This window comes from Sycon ciliatum, chromosome 5 (genome assembly GCF_964019385.1).
Source record: "Sycon ciliatum chromosome 5, ocSycCili1.1, whole genome shotgun sequence".
In the NCBI taxonomy this organism is placed as follows: domain Eukaryota; kingdom Metazoa; phylum Porifera; class Calcarea; order Leucosolenida; family Sycettidae; genus Sycon; species Sycon ciliatum.
This window is the reverse complement of record NC_088647.1, coordinates 13,637,543-13,655,404: the sequence shown is the minus strand read 5'-3', so window position 1 is coordinate 13,655,404 and position 17,862 is coordinate 13,637,543. Positions and strand designations below refer to the sequence as shown.

At 45.9% G+C, this 17,862-nt stretch overlaps 1 protein-coding gene across 1 annotated transcript; it reads right to left on the bottom strand.

The window, feature by feature from the left end:
* Nucleotides 1-673: 673 nt before the first annotated feature.
* Nucleotides 674-16,789, bottom strand: LOC135816802 (platelet glycoprotein V-like). The gene is made up of 8 exons (XM_065329903.1): nt 16,448-16,789; nt 15,354-15,493; nt 14,777-14,854; nt 12,823-12,894; nt 12,353-12,424; nt 10,967-11,038; nt 4,373-4,444; nt 674-749 (listed from the first exon to the last, which is right to left on the bottom strand). Exons 2-8 carry the CDS (start codon nt 15,464-15,466, stop codon nt 674-676), a joined length of 555 nt encoding a protein of 184 aa, XP_065185975.1. The 5' UTR covers nt 15,467-15,493; nt 16,448-16,789.
* Nucleotides 16,790-17,862: the final 1,073 nt, after the last annotated feature.

Below are 17,862 nucleotides of genomic sequence, written 5' to 3'. Positions count from 1 at the left end.
GGTGCTGTCCCGACAGAATTTCAAGTTGACGTCATTTTGATGATGCACACTGTACACGGATTATCAGACCAATCCGGAACCTGTGGTTGACCGAAGCCGATCGATCCTGTACAAATTATTGCAAAGAAAAACGTGTGATGCGTTGACACCCGTACACATGTTGTAAATCACTGGTGCAAGGAGCATTGCGTCATAAATAATGACGTCAACTTGAAATTCTGTCGGGACAGCAGGGTATGTGGGAGTTGCACACTCTGGGGGGGGGGGTTATGTACTCTTGTTTTACCTATAATATAACGCACGGAAAATTTCGGTATTAGTACTACCACGGTAGTACACTTACCTGGAAAACAGGTTTACCGAAATTTTTCCTCCACTGAACCGCCGATTTTGGAGACTACCGAAAATATTACACCACCGAAAATTTCTGATTTTACAGTATACTGGGCTTACACCAGCTTATTGTGTATCACTGTTATCCGATGTGGAGTGAGTGCCACTCCCAACTGAAGCCGGTAAGTGCAGAATCATGGACTTAATTAACCACATGCAGTGTGTGTATTCAATGTATTCACATGTACCTCAGACAGTCCTCAGTATCAACCTGGTTGTGATGAACTCCATTAAGATTAACTCTAGGCAAAATGTAACGTGTTAGTTGGTAACGCATCACTTACAGATAACGCAACTTGATGCTATTCCTAAAAAGACCACTTGGTAATTCTATCAAAGAATTCCCCTTCATATCCCTACACATAAACGAAGAGAACAAATGGTATGTGACAAATTTTTAACTTTGTGTAAGAAGAAAAAATCTCATTGCCTGAGCTTTGCCAAAGGATTGTGATGTCACATAGTGATATTATAGTTTGTCCAGAATCAAGCAACCTGTAAAATGTGTGTGTATGTGTGTGTCAGGGATTCACTGGCCAGAAAAACCCACTTCATAGCTGTGTGGTGTAGACCAGGCTGAATAGTGGCGGTCAATTCTTCAGCCTTGCAAGCTGTTGATTGGTGCAATCCCAGCACAAGCTGCTATGGCTTCCGCTGTAGTATCGCTATCATCGCCTCCGGCGATGGGCGTCCAATGGTCCAATGGTGTCGGTGTGTGTGTGTGTGTGTGTGTGTGTATGTGCGTGTGTGTGTGTGTGTGTGTGTGTGCGCGCGTGCGCTTGTGAGCATGTGCATGTGTGTGTGTGTGCACGTGTGTGTACATGTATATGCGTGCATGTATGGCGCTTGTGAAGCTTATATCAGATCCACTCTGATTAGCCACCCGCTCTAGTAGCAAGTAGACCTTCACTAGGGGCAGGGGTAACTGCAGTTGGATCCCAAGACGGATACCCTGATGCCTTCAATCCTTTTTCTGCACCTTGTCCTCACCTACTTACTGAGGTGTGATGAGCACATAAGTGGGATCACTTCCAAGTCAACCCATAGTTTAGGGATTTAAAGGGGTGTCGGCCGTTGGGCGGTTCAATAGCCAATTGAGTCATCTTTCCAAGATTCCTTTTGAGTCTCTCTCCCCTCTCCCAGGGAGACCCACACGAACAGTTTTGGCAGTGAGCAAGTACAAGTACAAGTGTGTGTGTGTGTGTGTGCATGCGTGTGTGCGTGCGCGCGCGCGCGTGTGTGTGTGTGTGTGTGTGTGTGTGTGTGTGTGTGTGTGTGTGTGTGTGTGTGTGTGCGCGTGTGTGCGTGTGTGTGTGTGTGTGTGTGTGTGTGTGTGTGTGTGTGCAATGTTCACAGTCAATTACCACATGACCAAATGATCACAGGTGAACGACGGGCGTTTACACAATATCATAGGGCTGCCCCTATCACGTTTGCTTCATATCACTAGACCCAGTGATCACGTGAGCATATGTTTGATTGTTCGCATGCATGTACCGAGTGTCCAAATGATCACGGGAGAGTCAAACCATTTAAGGAATTAATCTTTAAACTCAAAAGGGAATGGGATAAACTTCAAACTCAAGGTCAACAGCCAATCACTTTCTTTCAACTCTGGTAGTAGTTCCAGAAACTGACCATGGTTGGTCCCCGGGGTAGGGACAACGACCCAAGTGCCATCAGTATGTGTGGCACGTGTTGCGAGCTGCCTTTGGAGTGAACACCGCGTCAGCGTCTTCTAGGTCCTGCTTGGTCCCATAGCTCAGATGGTTACTAGTAGAGCATTGCTCATGACAAGAAAGGTCCGGGTTAGAGTCCTGGTGCGGTTGGCATTTTTTTCTCTTTTCAGGCAGTTCACTTCCCCTAACTGTTTATCTTTTTTAATGTACTTCATCTGGGTCAGTACAATTGTCGCTTCGCACATCGCAATGTTTGTGACTTGCTTGTCTTAGTCTGACTGTCGGAATCGCTGTTTTCTGTGTTCGAACATTGGTACGACTCTTCCTGCGCAATGTCTACTTGTTACGGAAGCCGTGGTGGTCTCGGAGCTCTCTTCCGCACCAAACAAATTTATCGCGCTCTGCACTATTTCGTCCTAGAGGAAGTATCTTTTTCTCGAGTTCGTTCCGGCCCACATCGTTGCGTGGGCTTTTATCAAGACAGGAAGCTCGGGTATAAGAATCCTGGCATCTCTCCTGAATTCGACATGCTGAAGTTGACAATGGCAAGAACAAAGTGTTCTCAAATCCCTAAAAAGCGCTACGTGTGGCGCATGTTGCTGCAAAGGTAGCAGGTCTGAAAACACCAACTAAATCAGCAAAGAGCTTGTCAAGGAAGGAAGGTGTGGAACTGCTTTCCCAATCCCGCCGGAAGGTTGTTACAGAATCATGGCCAGCAGTCGAGGACATCTGAGAGTTGTAATTTTTGTACTCCTCCGAGGTGTGATTTTTGGCGTGCTGAGCCCAGCACAAGGAAGCCATCTGCAAAAAAACTGCAGAAAATGGTTGTTGTTTGATCCTTTGGTGTAATCTTTGTTTCTAGTCGAAGCTAGTTGCTGTTTGGAGCAGAAACGCTGAAATTGATTATTTTCTGCATGTACTCATACATGTACTCATGTACTCAGGCATGCAGTCTCACTCGTATTTTAGCTCTTTTTCTGGAATGGATGCTGCTCTGCGCCCCTTGGTGAACATTTCCTGCGCTCGTGGAGCAGCTGAAAAGGACCACTGGTATGTCTGGTCCCTGGTTTGAAAGTGGAGAGTCGACTTTTGTGCCTTGAAAAAGGAGTAGAGAGCGATAGAGGTACGTCTGTTGCTTATTTTTGAGTGCTCCTTGTACATTTTTGATCGTGATAGAAATTCTCAGACCAAAGTCAGACCAAAGTCAGCGCGATGATGGCCGTACAGTTTTCTTGTGGATTTTTTAGTTGTTTCATCTCGTATCTATGTCAGTATCATGATGGTCAAGTGGAGAGGGTGATTTTCTTCCTCTAGGCTTCGTTCGGCCGACTTTGCTTCGTCCTCGTTGAAAAGTGATCCTGAAAAAAAGGTCGATTCGAAAAATTATGTTGATTTTGAATGTACGTGATGACATGCGATTGCTGGCTATGACTTCAAAAAATGCTAGTTTGATGTCATTGCCTGCCACCTGGAGGCATAGGTTTCAGTGCAATTTCTTACGTAGGCGCTGACCGGTGGAATGCACTGCCACCTGCTTACCGCCTTTCTAATTCACCTGCCGCAGTGAATTTCGATCATCCATTAAGATGTTCTTAGGATTCCCTGTAAGAAGGCGATGACGCCTGTTGGAAATTCCCTAGTAAAATAAGATTAAAAAAAATAAAATAATAATCGATCGCTTGAAAACGGATTTTCATGACCAGAATTTTTTGATTTTTTGAACGCGCGTCTTGTTCAGCATCTTGTTGAGTGCTGAAGGGTCTGCCTCAAACTCTGATGAAGACGTCGACCTCAGCCGCAAGTGCAGTGAAGCGGGAGATCACAAACTCAAGCTTAGTAGTCTGTCGGCAATGCTCGGTCTTGATTTCTAGCTGATTTCTTTGCCCTTTGAGTGTGGACAAAATAAATTTGAAAAAATCGCTCTGGGAAGTGACAGTTTTCACTGGTTTGAGGGAAAGACACAAACGGGAAAAGGCTGAAGAAAAAATTGACTGTCAAAATTGACTGTCACCACCAGGACTCGAACCAGGGATCGCTTGTAGCCAGCGATGCTCTAACCACTGACCTATGGTGTAGTCATCATCCCAGCAGAGACCGTTCAACATTTTCTTCAGACTTCGTAGCTAACACTTCCTGTGAATCCACACAGGCAGGTGGGACGCAGCCCTCACTGGAACCCACACACTTCATGTACAAACTAGCACGCGGGGAGCCCCAAGTCATAAATGTGACAATTGCCGTAATGACGCGTAGGAAGTACACTGCACTTATACGCTCAGTTTGTTCACTATCATACTTACAGAGAAATTAACGATCGAAGACCATCAAATATACCATCAGGTAAGTGCTCAAGAAGATTGTCGTCCAACCCGCTGGAGGGAAAACACAACAATTAAATGTTCATACAAAAGAAAAAGGACCAAAACTACAAGTTACACTATAATGTCCACTTACACCATCAGTTACCAAACAGTCAGCTCATGCGATAACATTGCACGACACTGACCGACTTGGTCCTTTTTCTTTTCTATAAATTCTTCCTTGGCTCTCCATCCGAGTCCAATCAAATGTTTGCTGTCTTGTTTGGTGCATTCAGCTAGCTCTTATGGGACATGGTCAATTTGAAATTCTGGAGTACACAGGACTCCAATATACACATGGCTTCTTAGTCAGTTCTTGTCAGTGTCAGTGCTAGCTTGCAAAGTGAAAATTTCCCGAAGACTAGGGGTGAGTCAAAGGGTCTTTGTCTGAAATTTTGCGATGAAGTACTCCCAACCAAATGGGCTCCCAAATGGAATTCATTCTGCATTGAAAATGTTTTTCTGGCTGCCACTTAATGCAGAAATATATCATCATTCCGTTTGATTTGGAAAAATCCATAAATGGGATCTATCCAATGCTGTAGACAGCAAGCTGTTTCGGCCATAAAGGCCTCACTGGGATCCGTGGATAATTTTCCTGCCCTTCATTGTCCGGGGCAAATGAAGCAAGTCTGTTTCAACGCTACACACCAGCTACGAGTGGTAGTGGGGTTGCGAGTGAATTGTTGGATGCAAACCTTTTTTTCTGCTCACAGGGTCTGGACTGGTCACCGTACATATACATGTGTCCGCGTCTTTAAAGCCATTGCCCCATATTTGAAACACCACTGCTGTCCAAGCTCATTGCGCGAAATCTCGCATCTATGAGCGACATCCACATAAACTGCTAGGACCATGGTTGTGTACTCGAATCTCATTCTGACCACCCTTTTTCTTCCTTTTTTCAGCCGTTTTTTTGCAAGAAGTCCTCGATTTTTTTGATCGATCGTTCTTCAAGGAAAGTGGACAATCGATCAACAGGGCCGAGGACGAATGCGTCTGGTTGGAGTTCTTGCGTGGCACAGGATGACCAGACACACATACAGATACATTGCGACGATCAAATCTGCACAGCGTTTCCTAATACTGTGTTGTAACTCGCTTTTCTCTGCCTGCTCCCAGTCCCGTGCCATCTCCACACTTGTACAAAGGGGCGACGATAACTACATTTAGAAGACTGTTTATTGACACGACGAAGAAACACAACTAGACATGACGAACTGAAGACGAAGACATCATGAACTCAAGGCGAAGACATGATGAACTCAAGACGAAGACAGCTTTTCACACCACAGCAACACGCGCATGCACCAACATGACGTACACACGACGTACACAAAATAACGTACTACAACAACTGCACGCACGACGGTAAGTACAATTCATGTGATTTCAAATCGTTTGTGATCTACAAGGTCGCGAGCAGAACGGAAATACAGCAACAGCACGACAACCGTTATACCAGGCAGTAACCAACAGTCACCTCCATCACATTATCCAGATCAGACGGCAAGCGAGGCAGTGAACATGAAAGAATGAAAAGTCAATAATTCAAAATATCTTAGAAACGTTGAACGTAAAAAAAACTGAAAACAAGGAAATTGACTTACTTCGATGGCAAAACACAAAGCGAATGTTCCTCGTATGGACCTGGCTCTTGCAGAATCAGCCACATAGTGGAACCATGTGTTTGATTCCACAAGCGATGGCTACCTGCTCCTCACCGACCAGCCTCCATGACGGTGGTAAAGTCACCAAAAAACGAAATTTGAACATATTGTGCATGCATGCAATAGAGAATTTGTGCTGAGTACGTCGAGTGGCCATTCCAAAAGTACAAAGCCATTGCGCAAGCTGTGACCCTGAAATCTCGTCCATTGGTAGCCAGGACCCCTAGCTCTCAGGAATGTCTCTACATACCACCCCTAGCTCTCAGGAATGTCTCTACATACCACCCTAGCTCTCAGGTATGTCTCCACATACCACCCCTAGCCCTCAGGAATGTCCCTACATACCACCCCTAGCTCTCAGGAATGTCTCTACATACCACCCCTAGCTCTCAGGAATGTCTCTACATACCACCCCTAGCTCTCAGGAATGTCTCTACATACCACCCTAGCTCTCAGGTATGTCTCCACATACCGCACCCCTTTCAGGAATGTCTCCACATATCACCTCACTCGGGGATGTCCACCTCAGCTGGCTTTGGACAAAGGAAAGTCGTACAGATTAAACTGAATAGCTGTGATACAGGAGGAACGGTTTCATTCATGAAATACGAAGAAACTAAGAAAGCTCTTTGTCTTAGTCGCACACCGTAAATTAAATTTCCTGCAGGGTTCATATATCTACACTGTAACTTTGAAGTAACGTGTACACAAAGTTGTACACACCTGCCAGGAATACATTCAGTGGCTTTAATTAAGTGAACACAAGGCCCTGAGCGCGTCATGAAAGAGTAGTAAAATTACAATTCAGCAGGCTTTGAACTCAGATAAGGCCCCTGGTAGGAACGTCGCTGATTAATCGTTTCCTAGACCACCAGATCGTCCATGTTCTAATGAGAGGTTATAGAGTGGTTTCACATCTTTGTCATGTGACTAAGTTTGTGCAGAAAGTGATCATGGCATGTGGACAGTGCAATCAACATGGCCGACATCATGTGACCCATAGATGCAGGGTTTGTGTGGAGTTGGAACCAACATGGCTGCCCCATGTGGTCATGTGACAGATGTGAAACCACTCTATATGACATCTCTCTTGCCAAAAGTGTGAAGCCCAGGGAAGATATGAGGAGAGTGAAGCTTGGCTACGTAAGTATGTATTGTGGTCAACTTGATTGTCCAGTTCTGTTGAGGGTATGTCAATGCAGTACGCGCTTATTTTCTGCAATACTGGCCAAGGCACTTAGTAGTTTGCGAGCCCAAAAATCACCCAATTTGACAAAAATCCACACAAAAGCCCTGATTTGGTTTTTTTCTGACGGGCGATAAAAGAGACCGGCGCTAATTTCCAAAAATGCAGTATGTACCTCCTGGTCTTCACTTCTATACTGGGGTGGGCAATGAGGTGGAGGTGTCTCTCTCTGAGACGTTTTAGCAGGATCTTTGTTCTACTGTAAGGTAGTCACTTGTTTGAAACAGAAAACCACCAGGTGGCCCGCAAAGCAGGGACTTTAAAAGTGCAGCGCATGAGCTGCACGTGATGTGTGTGCATGCGTGTGCATGTGTGTCACTGTGTGCGTATGTGTGTCACTGTGTGCGTATGTGTGTGTGTGTGTGTGTGTGTGTGTGTGTGTGTGTGTGTGTGTGTGTGTGTGTGTCCCATATGGTGCAGTGGTATGTGCAGCGATTTCCAATCGATAGATTGCGGGTTCGATTCCCGACGATTATGGTCACACACGTCTTTCTTCTCTTTCTCAGACTCTTCCTGACATTTCTTTCATTCTCCTGGGTGGTTACCAACAGCCAGTGCATGCCGGAGTATGTGGTGTGATGTGTGTGCGGGAAAAAAAAAGAAAAAAAAGAAAAAGAAAAAAAATGAAAAAGACCAAAAAAGGGATTCACTGGCCAGAAAATGTCACTCCAAATAGCTGTATGGTGTAGACCAGGCTGAATAGTGACGGTCAATTCTTCAGCCTTGCAAGCTGTTGAATGGTGTAATCCCAGCACAAGTTGCTATGGCTTCTGCCGTAGCATTGCTATCATCGCCTCCGGCGATGGGCGTCAAAGGTCAAAGGTGTGTGTGTGTGCCAGCTAGTTCGGTTGGTGGGTACACTTATGCCTGATTGTGCTGGGTCTGTTGCCAACGGGCTCGGCTACTTGAAGGTGTAATGTTGTACCGGCAACCCTAAGCTGGAAAATGTAAGCGATGGCATGCTACACTCCCCGTATGCCCTTGACAGTACGATTTGAGGCATGGAGTAGTGATATACCAGTATCTTACTACTCCCTGATACCAAATGCATGGGCGTCGTCATCTTCATCCTGCAGATCGAAAATGTACTTCCTCCGTATACAAAAACTTCGTGACTTTTTTGAACGGTGTTTTTGAGCAAGAACCTGCTCAACGAACGGCGCCAAAGGCTGTCATCGACAACCCACGTCCATGTCGAGGTTAGTTTGGTTGATCCGGAACAGATTCTCCACGGACGCCATGCGTGTGAGGACGTTGCTGACAGAAACCCAAGAGTCAAATGAAAAAAAACTAACACTTACTTGCTCGAAACTGACACAGTGACGAAGTGTAGCTCTTGGCTGGAACACGGGGTCACGCGGCACTCGCTGCCCTGAAACTGGCCAGGCTCGTACTTGCGGTGCGCGGCCCCATAGGGCCATACTCTACGCAGTGTGAGAACATAGATTTGTTTCGCTCGCACTGCAAGATGAAACATTTCAGTCGTCGTGCAACCAGCGCAGACTCAGGATCAGAATGTCGATAGCCTGGCTTTCTTCGCCTCTCTCCAGTCAGACGTCTCCTTTGTCGCCAAGGGGAGTCGCAGGGAGCTCCTCGAAGCCATTGTAGAATGCTTGGGAGGATTATCCGGGCGAGAAAATGCGAAGCGTGTGGATGTGCTTGTACGACTCGTTTCACGGTATAACGGAGGTCGCGGGTTGGAACGACTGAATATAGTCGACACCGATTCGTACACGACTCTAGAGATGAAGAAGACGTAGCCAAAGTCCAGCGTCGGATCATCACTGCAGGTGACAAGAATCTGAACGAAATGCGAGCGGAAGCAGCGACTGTTGGCGATGCAGAGTCAGCGTCGTCAGGTGACAATGACATGAGCGACGAAGACTCTGAAAAAACTCAATCTCATTCGTCTGAGTTTGCTTTTTTCTTTGTATATAGCTTGTAAACCGGTTAGACAATGCCACGAGTGTTATTCCGAGTCAAACGGAACAATTCCAGAGCTGTGCGCAGCTTTCAAAAAAAGGCACGAAGTTTTTGTATACGGAGGACGTACAGGTGTCGCGTGATTTCCCGCAATGTGTTTCTAGATGCGAAATTACCCACCTACTACGCCATGTTATAAAAGTCAATGTCCACACAGAATGTCAATCTAAATCCGAGTTTTGCACTTGATGCTGGGCTAGAAAATTGATTTTGGTACTCATTGCTTCTTTTTACAAAAACATAGTTCAAGTGTTATCTCAGTTATAAAGGCCATGACTTTACATCTGAGACTGGCTCAGGGATTCTAATCGAATATACTGGCATGGCTTTAACTTAAACAGGTGATGACATACATGTACAGTTATCGCCCCTCCCCCCGAGACACACACATCATAGCACCATAGAATGGGGTTGCATTTTTGTTGTTTTTGCCATGTGATTAAGCAATCACGAGTGAAACGAGGGTTGCCTGCTGCTCCTCGTTGCTAGTCTTGAAGAAAAAAAAAAAAAATCACGCCCATCTGCTGCTGCTGCTAGCTGCCAATATTGATGCTGTCCCTGCGTTCGCCACCTCCAACTGCTGAGGTGCCTCGTGCTGTGGCACTACCACACCTTGGTCTGCGTTGATCCGGCCTCGTACTCTCGTACTCTGCTCATGCTGTCGTACTCTCGCGTTGTGGCCTCGTGGGTACGTCTTACGCTATTTGCGCTTGCCACGTGCTTATGTGGCCCGCCTTACCTGGTGGGCTCTCGCGCCTTATTTCCCATATAAGCATGGTGGTGTCTGTCATTGTGGGCCGGGCGGCATCCGGAGACTTCGCCTCTTCCATACGTGGTATGTTTGCTCCGCCACACCGCCTGTTCTATCTTGCGTACTCGGTTAGTACTGTACCTTGGCTGAGGCTTAGTACGCGCGCTGGAGTCCTTTCGTGCCATGAAAGGAACTGCTTCCTAATATAGAGATTAGGCGCCATGAGCCCTGCTTGTAGTAAACATTGCATTAGTAGCGCTGATACCTTTATGCAAATATGGGGTAGTCTCGCCCGCGCATATGGGCGTACTCGTACTGCGGCCTGGGCTTTCCCCAGTACGGCTGCCCGCCATTGCATGCCAGACACCCCCATTGTTGCGCGCCTAGCCACGCGCGTGGCTTTTGCCTGCTGCTCGGTTGTCAGCGATAACTACGGTTTGCCGTACGCTGCAAACCTACATTAAGACGGTAACAATATGGCCTAATAGACATGGTTAGCATTTTACCGTTCACACTATTTTCGATGGTCGGCCTGTACCGTTTTTTGTGTGTGTGGACATGGCATTTTACCGTTCACGCTCTAGATCCAACGGTACTCGTACCCCAAACCCAAAAATACCGTCGGTTTGGTACCGTTTCGACGATAGAAAGCTCTTTTTAGCGGGAGAACGAAACGGTAAGATTCCAACTAGGGTTGCGTCACAAGTCGATCGTTGCGTAAGGAGTCAGGAGTCTTTCAGGACTCAGAAGCCGAACTGCTAACCGGGTCTCGAAAACATACAAGAATCAGTAGACTCGCCATCTACACGCCGACTGTCGAAAATAACGTGAACGGTAAAATGCTAACCATGTCTATTATATTATGCGGCAGAATGTTCACTTACAGATACGTCAGCTTTTGAGGATTGTCAAAGAGATGGGGTGGCAGACGTGTTAATTGATTGCGCGACAATCTCCTGGTGAGAAACAAAAGTATTAAAGTAAAAGCTTGCATAGACCCTAGCAAGAAAAGTATACACAGGCATGCAGCATGTCCTGTCAAAAAGGAAAAGGTGATCTGTTGTCACAGGTGGAATTACTTGCGCATGTTTTTTCCTCTCACGCGAGGAATCGAACCCGAAACCTCACGTTTGGAAGGCCAATGCTTTAACCACTTTGCCAAGCACACTCCCTTTTAGTATAAGTTACCAAATGTTCACATGAAACAGTTGCTAAGGAACTTGAAAGTCATGGATAAAATAATAAAATATCAAACAGCACATTTTTCGGAGGCGATCCTACAAGATGTGCACTGGAATTTCCATCGCAGCAGCAAATCGAAGCATGTGCAGCCATTTTGACACTGCGCAAAATGGAATGCACTGCATACCCTCCTGCATGTTGTACCACCGCTTCATCGCATCAAGAGTGAATACACCAACATCTTCGAAAACCTTCTCGGCCAAAAGCACTTTCAGAACTCAATTTCTAGGGTCCCACTTGTTGTTTACATGCTCCTATCGGCAGTAAGGCATGTGCAGTTTCTTTAAACCTAACATTGTTGCCAAGGATACATTGAGAGGCAACTCACAGCCCTCTTTCACGGAGCGGAATGAGAAACTTAGTCTGAAGAAAAATATTGACTGCCGCCACCTTCATTTTAACCAGTGAGTCAAAGAAAGTACACACACTGACATGGCAGGATATGAGCTTGTTTAGGAAGCACAATTATACACCACTACCTAAAAGGGTCACACGGCTACATTTCTTCCAAACATATTATAGTTCTATACAAATTTTCAGGCTAGGCCTAAACATTTGGATAAAACTCAGGGTTCTAGCCAGGTCAATATAGTAGGGGGGCGGGCATGGGAAAAAGTTACCTCATGACCCATCTTTTTCCATTGTCCAAAATTGTCTTGCCATGCAAAATGTAACATACAGGGTGAACCCCGACTTCACCCCTCACAAATGTGCCTTTATGAACCCTCTAGTAGTGACTATCGACTGTATTTTCGTTGAATGGCGTGAAAAACACAAAAATCGAAAAATGAGTAGGGGGGCGGCACTTTTTCACAGGGGGGGGGGGGGGGGGGCGCAAACGAAGTAGGGGGGGGGGGGGGGGCGCTGCGCCCCCCTACCCCCCTTTGGCTAGAACCCTGAAACTATAATATGTTTGGAAGAAATGTAGCCGAGAGACTGTTTTGGGCAGTGGTGTATGATTGTGTGCCAGATGGAGTGGCTACAGCGGAGTCTACACAACCAGAGGAAAAGGTTTAGGAAGCACTTACAGTTTCATCAAGCTGACAGTAAACTTGAAAAGACCGCCGGGCAAGTGTGTGAGAACATTTCCTTGCAAGTCTCTGCGAGCACAAGATCACAAAGAACTGTCATAAAACTTTGGAGGCCATCGGGATTGGATGTATTACTGCAGGGTGTGCTGCAGGGAATGAAGTTTGTTAACCAGTGCAAGGCAATGGCATGAGGACCGTCCTCACTATGGAGACAGGAAATGTACCGTATTTCCCCGAATATAAGTCACACCTTTTTACACTAAAATTCAAGGCCAAAACATGGGATGCGCCTTACAATCGAGCGTGACTCACTACCGAAGTGAATATATCTAAACAATACGGCTCAAACTTGAAGAAGGGAGTGCGGCTTATAATCGAGTGTGACTTACAATGGGGCAAATACGGTATCTAGTAAACAGCAATACTACACAATTCAATTGTCCGCACGTGATGCTTTCGCTACTTACAAGTTTCGCAAAGATTTAAGATTACGGAATAGACTCGCGGGTATGGTCTTTAAGCGGTTGTCGGCTAACAACCTGGGAGGACAGCAAACGAAAAAAAATCATATAACGTATAGGAAGTATGTCATACTTGATGAACATGAATAAAACAAATTAAATATTTCACGGTTTGCGTGAGACTTGGCTGGAAGCCGAGTTTTCCGCATCCGCAGGAACGCCACCACGTTCTTGGATCAAGGCGCAGATGCAGCTCCTAAGGCCGCGGTCACACCGAGCTCGATTCAGCCGTTCAGCCAAAACAAGCGCTTGTTTACGTCACTATTACCATGGAAATGGCTGAAAAATGTCCTACAAGCGACTTTCAGCCGTGGCTGACTCTCAGCCGTTTTTTTCCGGCTTGTTTCAGCCACAGCTTGTACAAGCGGCTGAAAGCTGAAATTCAAAAAATAATTTGAGTGCGCTTGGAGCTCCGGAGCACACCATGTAGCTAGTTGACATGATGAACTGATATTGATGTTCTTTCTTGTGTCCGTGGAACCGTGCTATCCCTGTGCCTTTGGTTTTGACCGTGAGTCTGTCTACCCCAACTACACTGTATTCAGTTTGATTTGGATTTTGCCCGACGACCGTGGATTTATGCCGCTGTGCCTCTAGACTGCTGCGTAGATTGTTGGAGCTGTGGTTTGAGGCCAAGACAAGGCACCACACTCACGACCGAATTCATGAAGAAAGCCGGGTACGAAGAAGAGAGTGGATTGCAACTGAGTTCAATAACGGCAACCGGCGGGGCAGAAAGCTCGACATCAGGAAACACCACCCGAACCATCGCGTCCATGCACACCGAACAAATAAAAAGAGCACGACTTCGCAATTCAGATTCCGGGCTTCCTTTGCTTCTTCATCAAAACTGAACACTAGAACAAGTACAGTTTTAGATCGCGAACGTTCTGCTCTCCAGTTTCTTGCAAACATTGGTGTGTTTCGAGATATTCAAAATTTGGCGGGTAAGAAAAACAAGCCATTCAAGCTTTGCAAGCTCAAGGTCTGGTGTGACCGCGTCACAGGGATCACGCAAGCCAGCTGAGCGCCAGCGATAACAAGCCCAAAGTGGCTTGTTTCGGTGTGACCTGGGCCTAAGCGATGGGAGGTGAGTAGATCAGACCCACCACACAATGGCCAAAGACCGAAAATCCCATTCACTGCATCCGTGCTTCCCTCGTGCCAGGCCACGAGTTCCCAATTTAACTGTGGGTCCGCGCAGCACGGCTGGAAAAATCCTTCCGCTTCCAAGCAGGACTTGAACCTGGTTCCCTCTGTTTCTCAATCATGGTCTTAGACCATCCCACTATGCCTGCCTGCATAGTGGGGTGAACATGAATAGGAACAACCAACATATGCAAGCCAGAAGACGTTGTATTTCTCGCCGGCCGAGCGCAGCGAGATAGGCGAGAAACGATTTCTCGCGAAACATTTTCAGTTGCAAATATGGCATCTGGTTTGTCACATCTGGCTGCGGCCAACTACCCTTCACTTTGTGTGCTGTCGCTATTGCTGTCTATGTCTTTGTGTGGAGTATATGTGGAGCGAGAAACTCATGAGGAGTATGGTCGTAAAAAAAGAAAGAAAGAGAGATAGGACAAGAGAGACGATGGGGAAGAGGAGAACGACAATGGTGATCAACTTATTGATCACCAAATTGTGTTGAACGAAGGGCCGTAGGTCAGTATTACGGAAAATCAATTTTGCATTTTTTCAGAGCACTAAGCATTAACGGCCTCCATCCGCATATAGCTTCCACATCACTCAACAGTGTTTTGTCTTGATTTATGGCTACCTCGCACTGAAATGAGATATCAGCGCAATACTCTCTGCAAACGGTGGGCAGAAATACACTACAATAAGCTTAGGAACCAAACAAATAAGAAGATAATGTACAAATAGTCAAAATACTACTTACAATTCCCGTAATAGTGTATTATTGCTTCTGAAAAGCTGGGTCGACAGGAATTGAATAGAACATTCACTTTTAAAATGTCTGCATGAGAAAAAAGGAGAATGGAGTGCATAATTATAACCATGTTAACTTGTAGATCAACTAATTTTCGCTGGTAATCTAATTTCGCTGCTTGGTACCTAGCGTTGTTGTGAATGTGGGCCAAGAGTGCAGTGTGGAGAGGTGGGACGGTTGATATTATTTTCAAATGGCCGAGTTTGTTGCTACTTCTGAGTGATAGGTACCTAGCGGCCAAAGTAAATCACCGTCCAAAGTTTATCTTAATTATTGGCAAATGATGCATAATTGAGTCAGAACTGCAAGTGAGAGCAACACATACCGATTGATTTCGTTTTTGAAAACCCCAATCGGCCAAAAGTTTCATTTTGAGATCGGCCAAAGTTTCTCGCCGGCCAAAATTTGTTGATTTAATTCAAGTATGTTGCTAGATCCTTGCAAAAAGTGTTCAATACCACGGGGGTAGAGCCAAGACACAGGCCACAAACAAATGGAAACATTTAATGCTCATGTGAACACTCACAAGTTTACAGTCTTATCCGGGCAATCAGAGAGGGTGTGATCCTTGCAGGAGCACGGTGCACACGGATCCGTACTCGAAACTCCTTGATGGGAAACCTTGCAACACAGTAACATGGCAGTGATAGAAAACTGCGTCCAAACCTGGCAAGGGAAGAGGACACATACAGCAAAAACCAGATACAGTGAGCGGAGAAAGCGAGAGCCAGTGAGCGAGAGGCGCACCGAATAAGGACCATGGCATGCTTTCTTGCGTGTTTTGTTCCTGAAGAAAGCCTTCTCATTAGGGGAATTCCAGGTATGTGAACAATAGTTTCCTCGGCGCCAAGACCAGTATCAAGAGTACATGAACAAGAGCGGGCAACTCCACAGATGGTATGGTCCGCTGGGGATATTTTTGACATCGCCTTTCGCAGAATCTATGATCCATGTCGTACAAAGCATGCGCAAAGCATGCGCTGGACCTTCATCACGAGTTTGTGTTTTAGCTGCTTTCAAAATGAGATTTTTTCACTTTTTCTATCGCTTCTGTTACTAGTTCTGTAGGATTCTACTGTACTTGTAGTGTAAGTTTAGTGCAAACCCTGCCGAGTTTAGTGCAAACCCTGCCGAGTTTAGTGCAAACCCTGCCGAGTTCACTCAGCCACACAGTGACAGTGCATGCCTCGTACGGTAGGACTCACCGTTGGATCTCCAGAAAAGGTGACATCAATAAAAAAAAAAACTCCGCCGTGGGCCAAATCAAGCGGAGCTGCACACTCTTGTTTATGTACTCTTGCCAGTGTGCTGTCACATGCTGTATGCAGTTGTCATGGTTTTGATGAAGGTCAGCGTATGACTTTGAAGCCCCATATCTTACTTGTAGATATTCTTCTGCCTTATGTTATGATTAAAATTATCTGTTGATTTTTTTGTACAATCATGTACATGTATTTCTTTCCCCAACATTCAAATTTAATTGCCTGGCTCACTTGCAAGGAAAGAAAGTCGGCGAACTCCCTACTCCTTATTATTGGGACTGAACCTCCAACTCTGCTATTCACGTGGACTTTTCCATTCGATCTATAACCGAATCCGCTGCATTCTCGAATGACTTACCTGTGAGGTTTCGGCATCCCAGGTAAGCGCTTGCCGATTTTTCCAGGTTCTGATGAATTGTATACATCCGTTACTTCAGTTCTGCGGCATGCACCAAGAGGCTGAGCGGTGACATGACAGATTGCGAGCTCTTCAAACAAATACTGTAGCGGTGCAGTAAGCAGGCGACGGCCACCAAACTACAGTCAGACGAGCGCTCAAGACAAGACGAAGACTCTACGTGGTCAACGAATGACGGAAGGAACTGACAGCTGCGCCTGACAAAGCGCTACCATGAACATGCTCATCTAAACTACAACAAAGTACTTCTACTTCGAAGTTCTCTGAAGAGAGAATAAGAGAGAACGGTCTAAGTAACGTTAGTTCGTTTGCAACCTTCCTCATAATCAGATACATGTAGTCCGCAGTACAGTCTGTGGAAGCTACACAAGGGTTGAAACTTGTTACTATTTTGAAACTCGCGTTGCTACCGACCGGCTAGCTACATGTTACTTGTTAGTTCCCTTTCCAGATTTGAGGATCTTACCCTACAGGCTACAGGCTAGGCTACACTATGTAGATCTACACCCCCCCCCCCCCCCCCCTCTCTCTCTCCCTCTCAGTCTCACGCACACCCACTTGCCTTTGAACTATTTTGTTGCCCTGTTTTGGTGGCAGGTGTAGCGCCTTTGTTGGCTGCGCGCAGGGTTGGTCAACTAACGTGTTACTTGGTGTGTCCAAGGGAAGTTTCTTACCTCGTGGAAGCGCTGGACTGATAATAATAATTATAACAGTATAAGTGATATGCCTGAGTAGAGAGATACTCAGACAGATCTGACATAGAGACTTCCAAAATTATCTAATGACACCATGGTAGATCTACAGTACAGGTATAGTAATGAGTGGATTTACCGCCTGTAGTGTAACTCACAAGCTGTGTTATTCATGAAGTGTCACGCAGAATGCTTGCCCTTGGCAAATTATGGTCGGTAAATTGCCGAATTATGCTTTCCATTATGCCCGAATTATGCCAGTGATTATGCTACATTATGCTGGTGGGGCTAAACTATGCTGTGGTCCAATCTAATGGTATGGTGAGCTCAGTACAAGCAGCCCTTGGCGGATTATGCTCGGTATTACAGTCAAACGTCTTTAGGACGAACACTAAGGGACCAGTGGTTTTTGTTTGCAATAATGGGAGTTGGTCTTTTCGGGGCCATTTTTTATACCCAGTGAATACACAGTCACGGTGTTATCCAATAAAGTAACGTTAGTTATGAGCTTCAAAATTTTGAAGGACGCTTCACGCAGCTTCATTATACTTGAATCGTTTGCAGGCAACCTGCCTACACTCCAGAGAGCACTGCATTTCACACAAATCCATTAGGGCCCTATAGGGGTATCGTTTCAACGTTTCGGTCTTCGTGAAAACGTTG

What these genes read in the sequence shown, in the direction of transcription:
- LOC135816802 (XM_065329903.1), bottom strand. Translation starts at nt 15,466, where the DNA reads ATGTTACTGTGTTGCAAGGTTTCCCATCAAGGAGTTTCGAGTACGGAT. An exon ending in ACTGTCAGCTTGATGAAACT is followed by an intron (nt 11,039 to 12,352) that starts GTAAGTGCTTCC and finishes GTTTCTCACCAG; the next exon opens with GAGATTGTCGCGCAATCAAT. An exon ending in CTTCGATCGTTAATTTCTCT is followed by an intron (nt 750 to 4,372) that starts GTAAGTATGATA and finishes GTTTATGTGTAG; the next exon opens with GGATATGAAGGGGAATTCTT.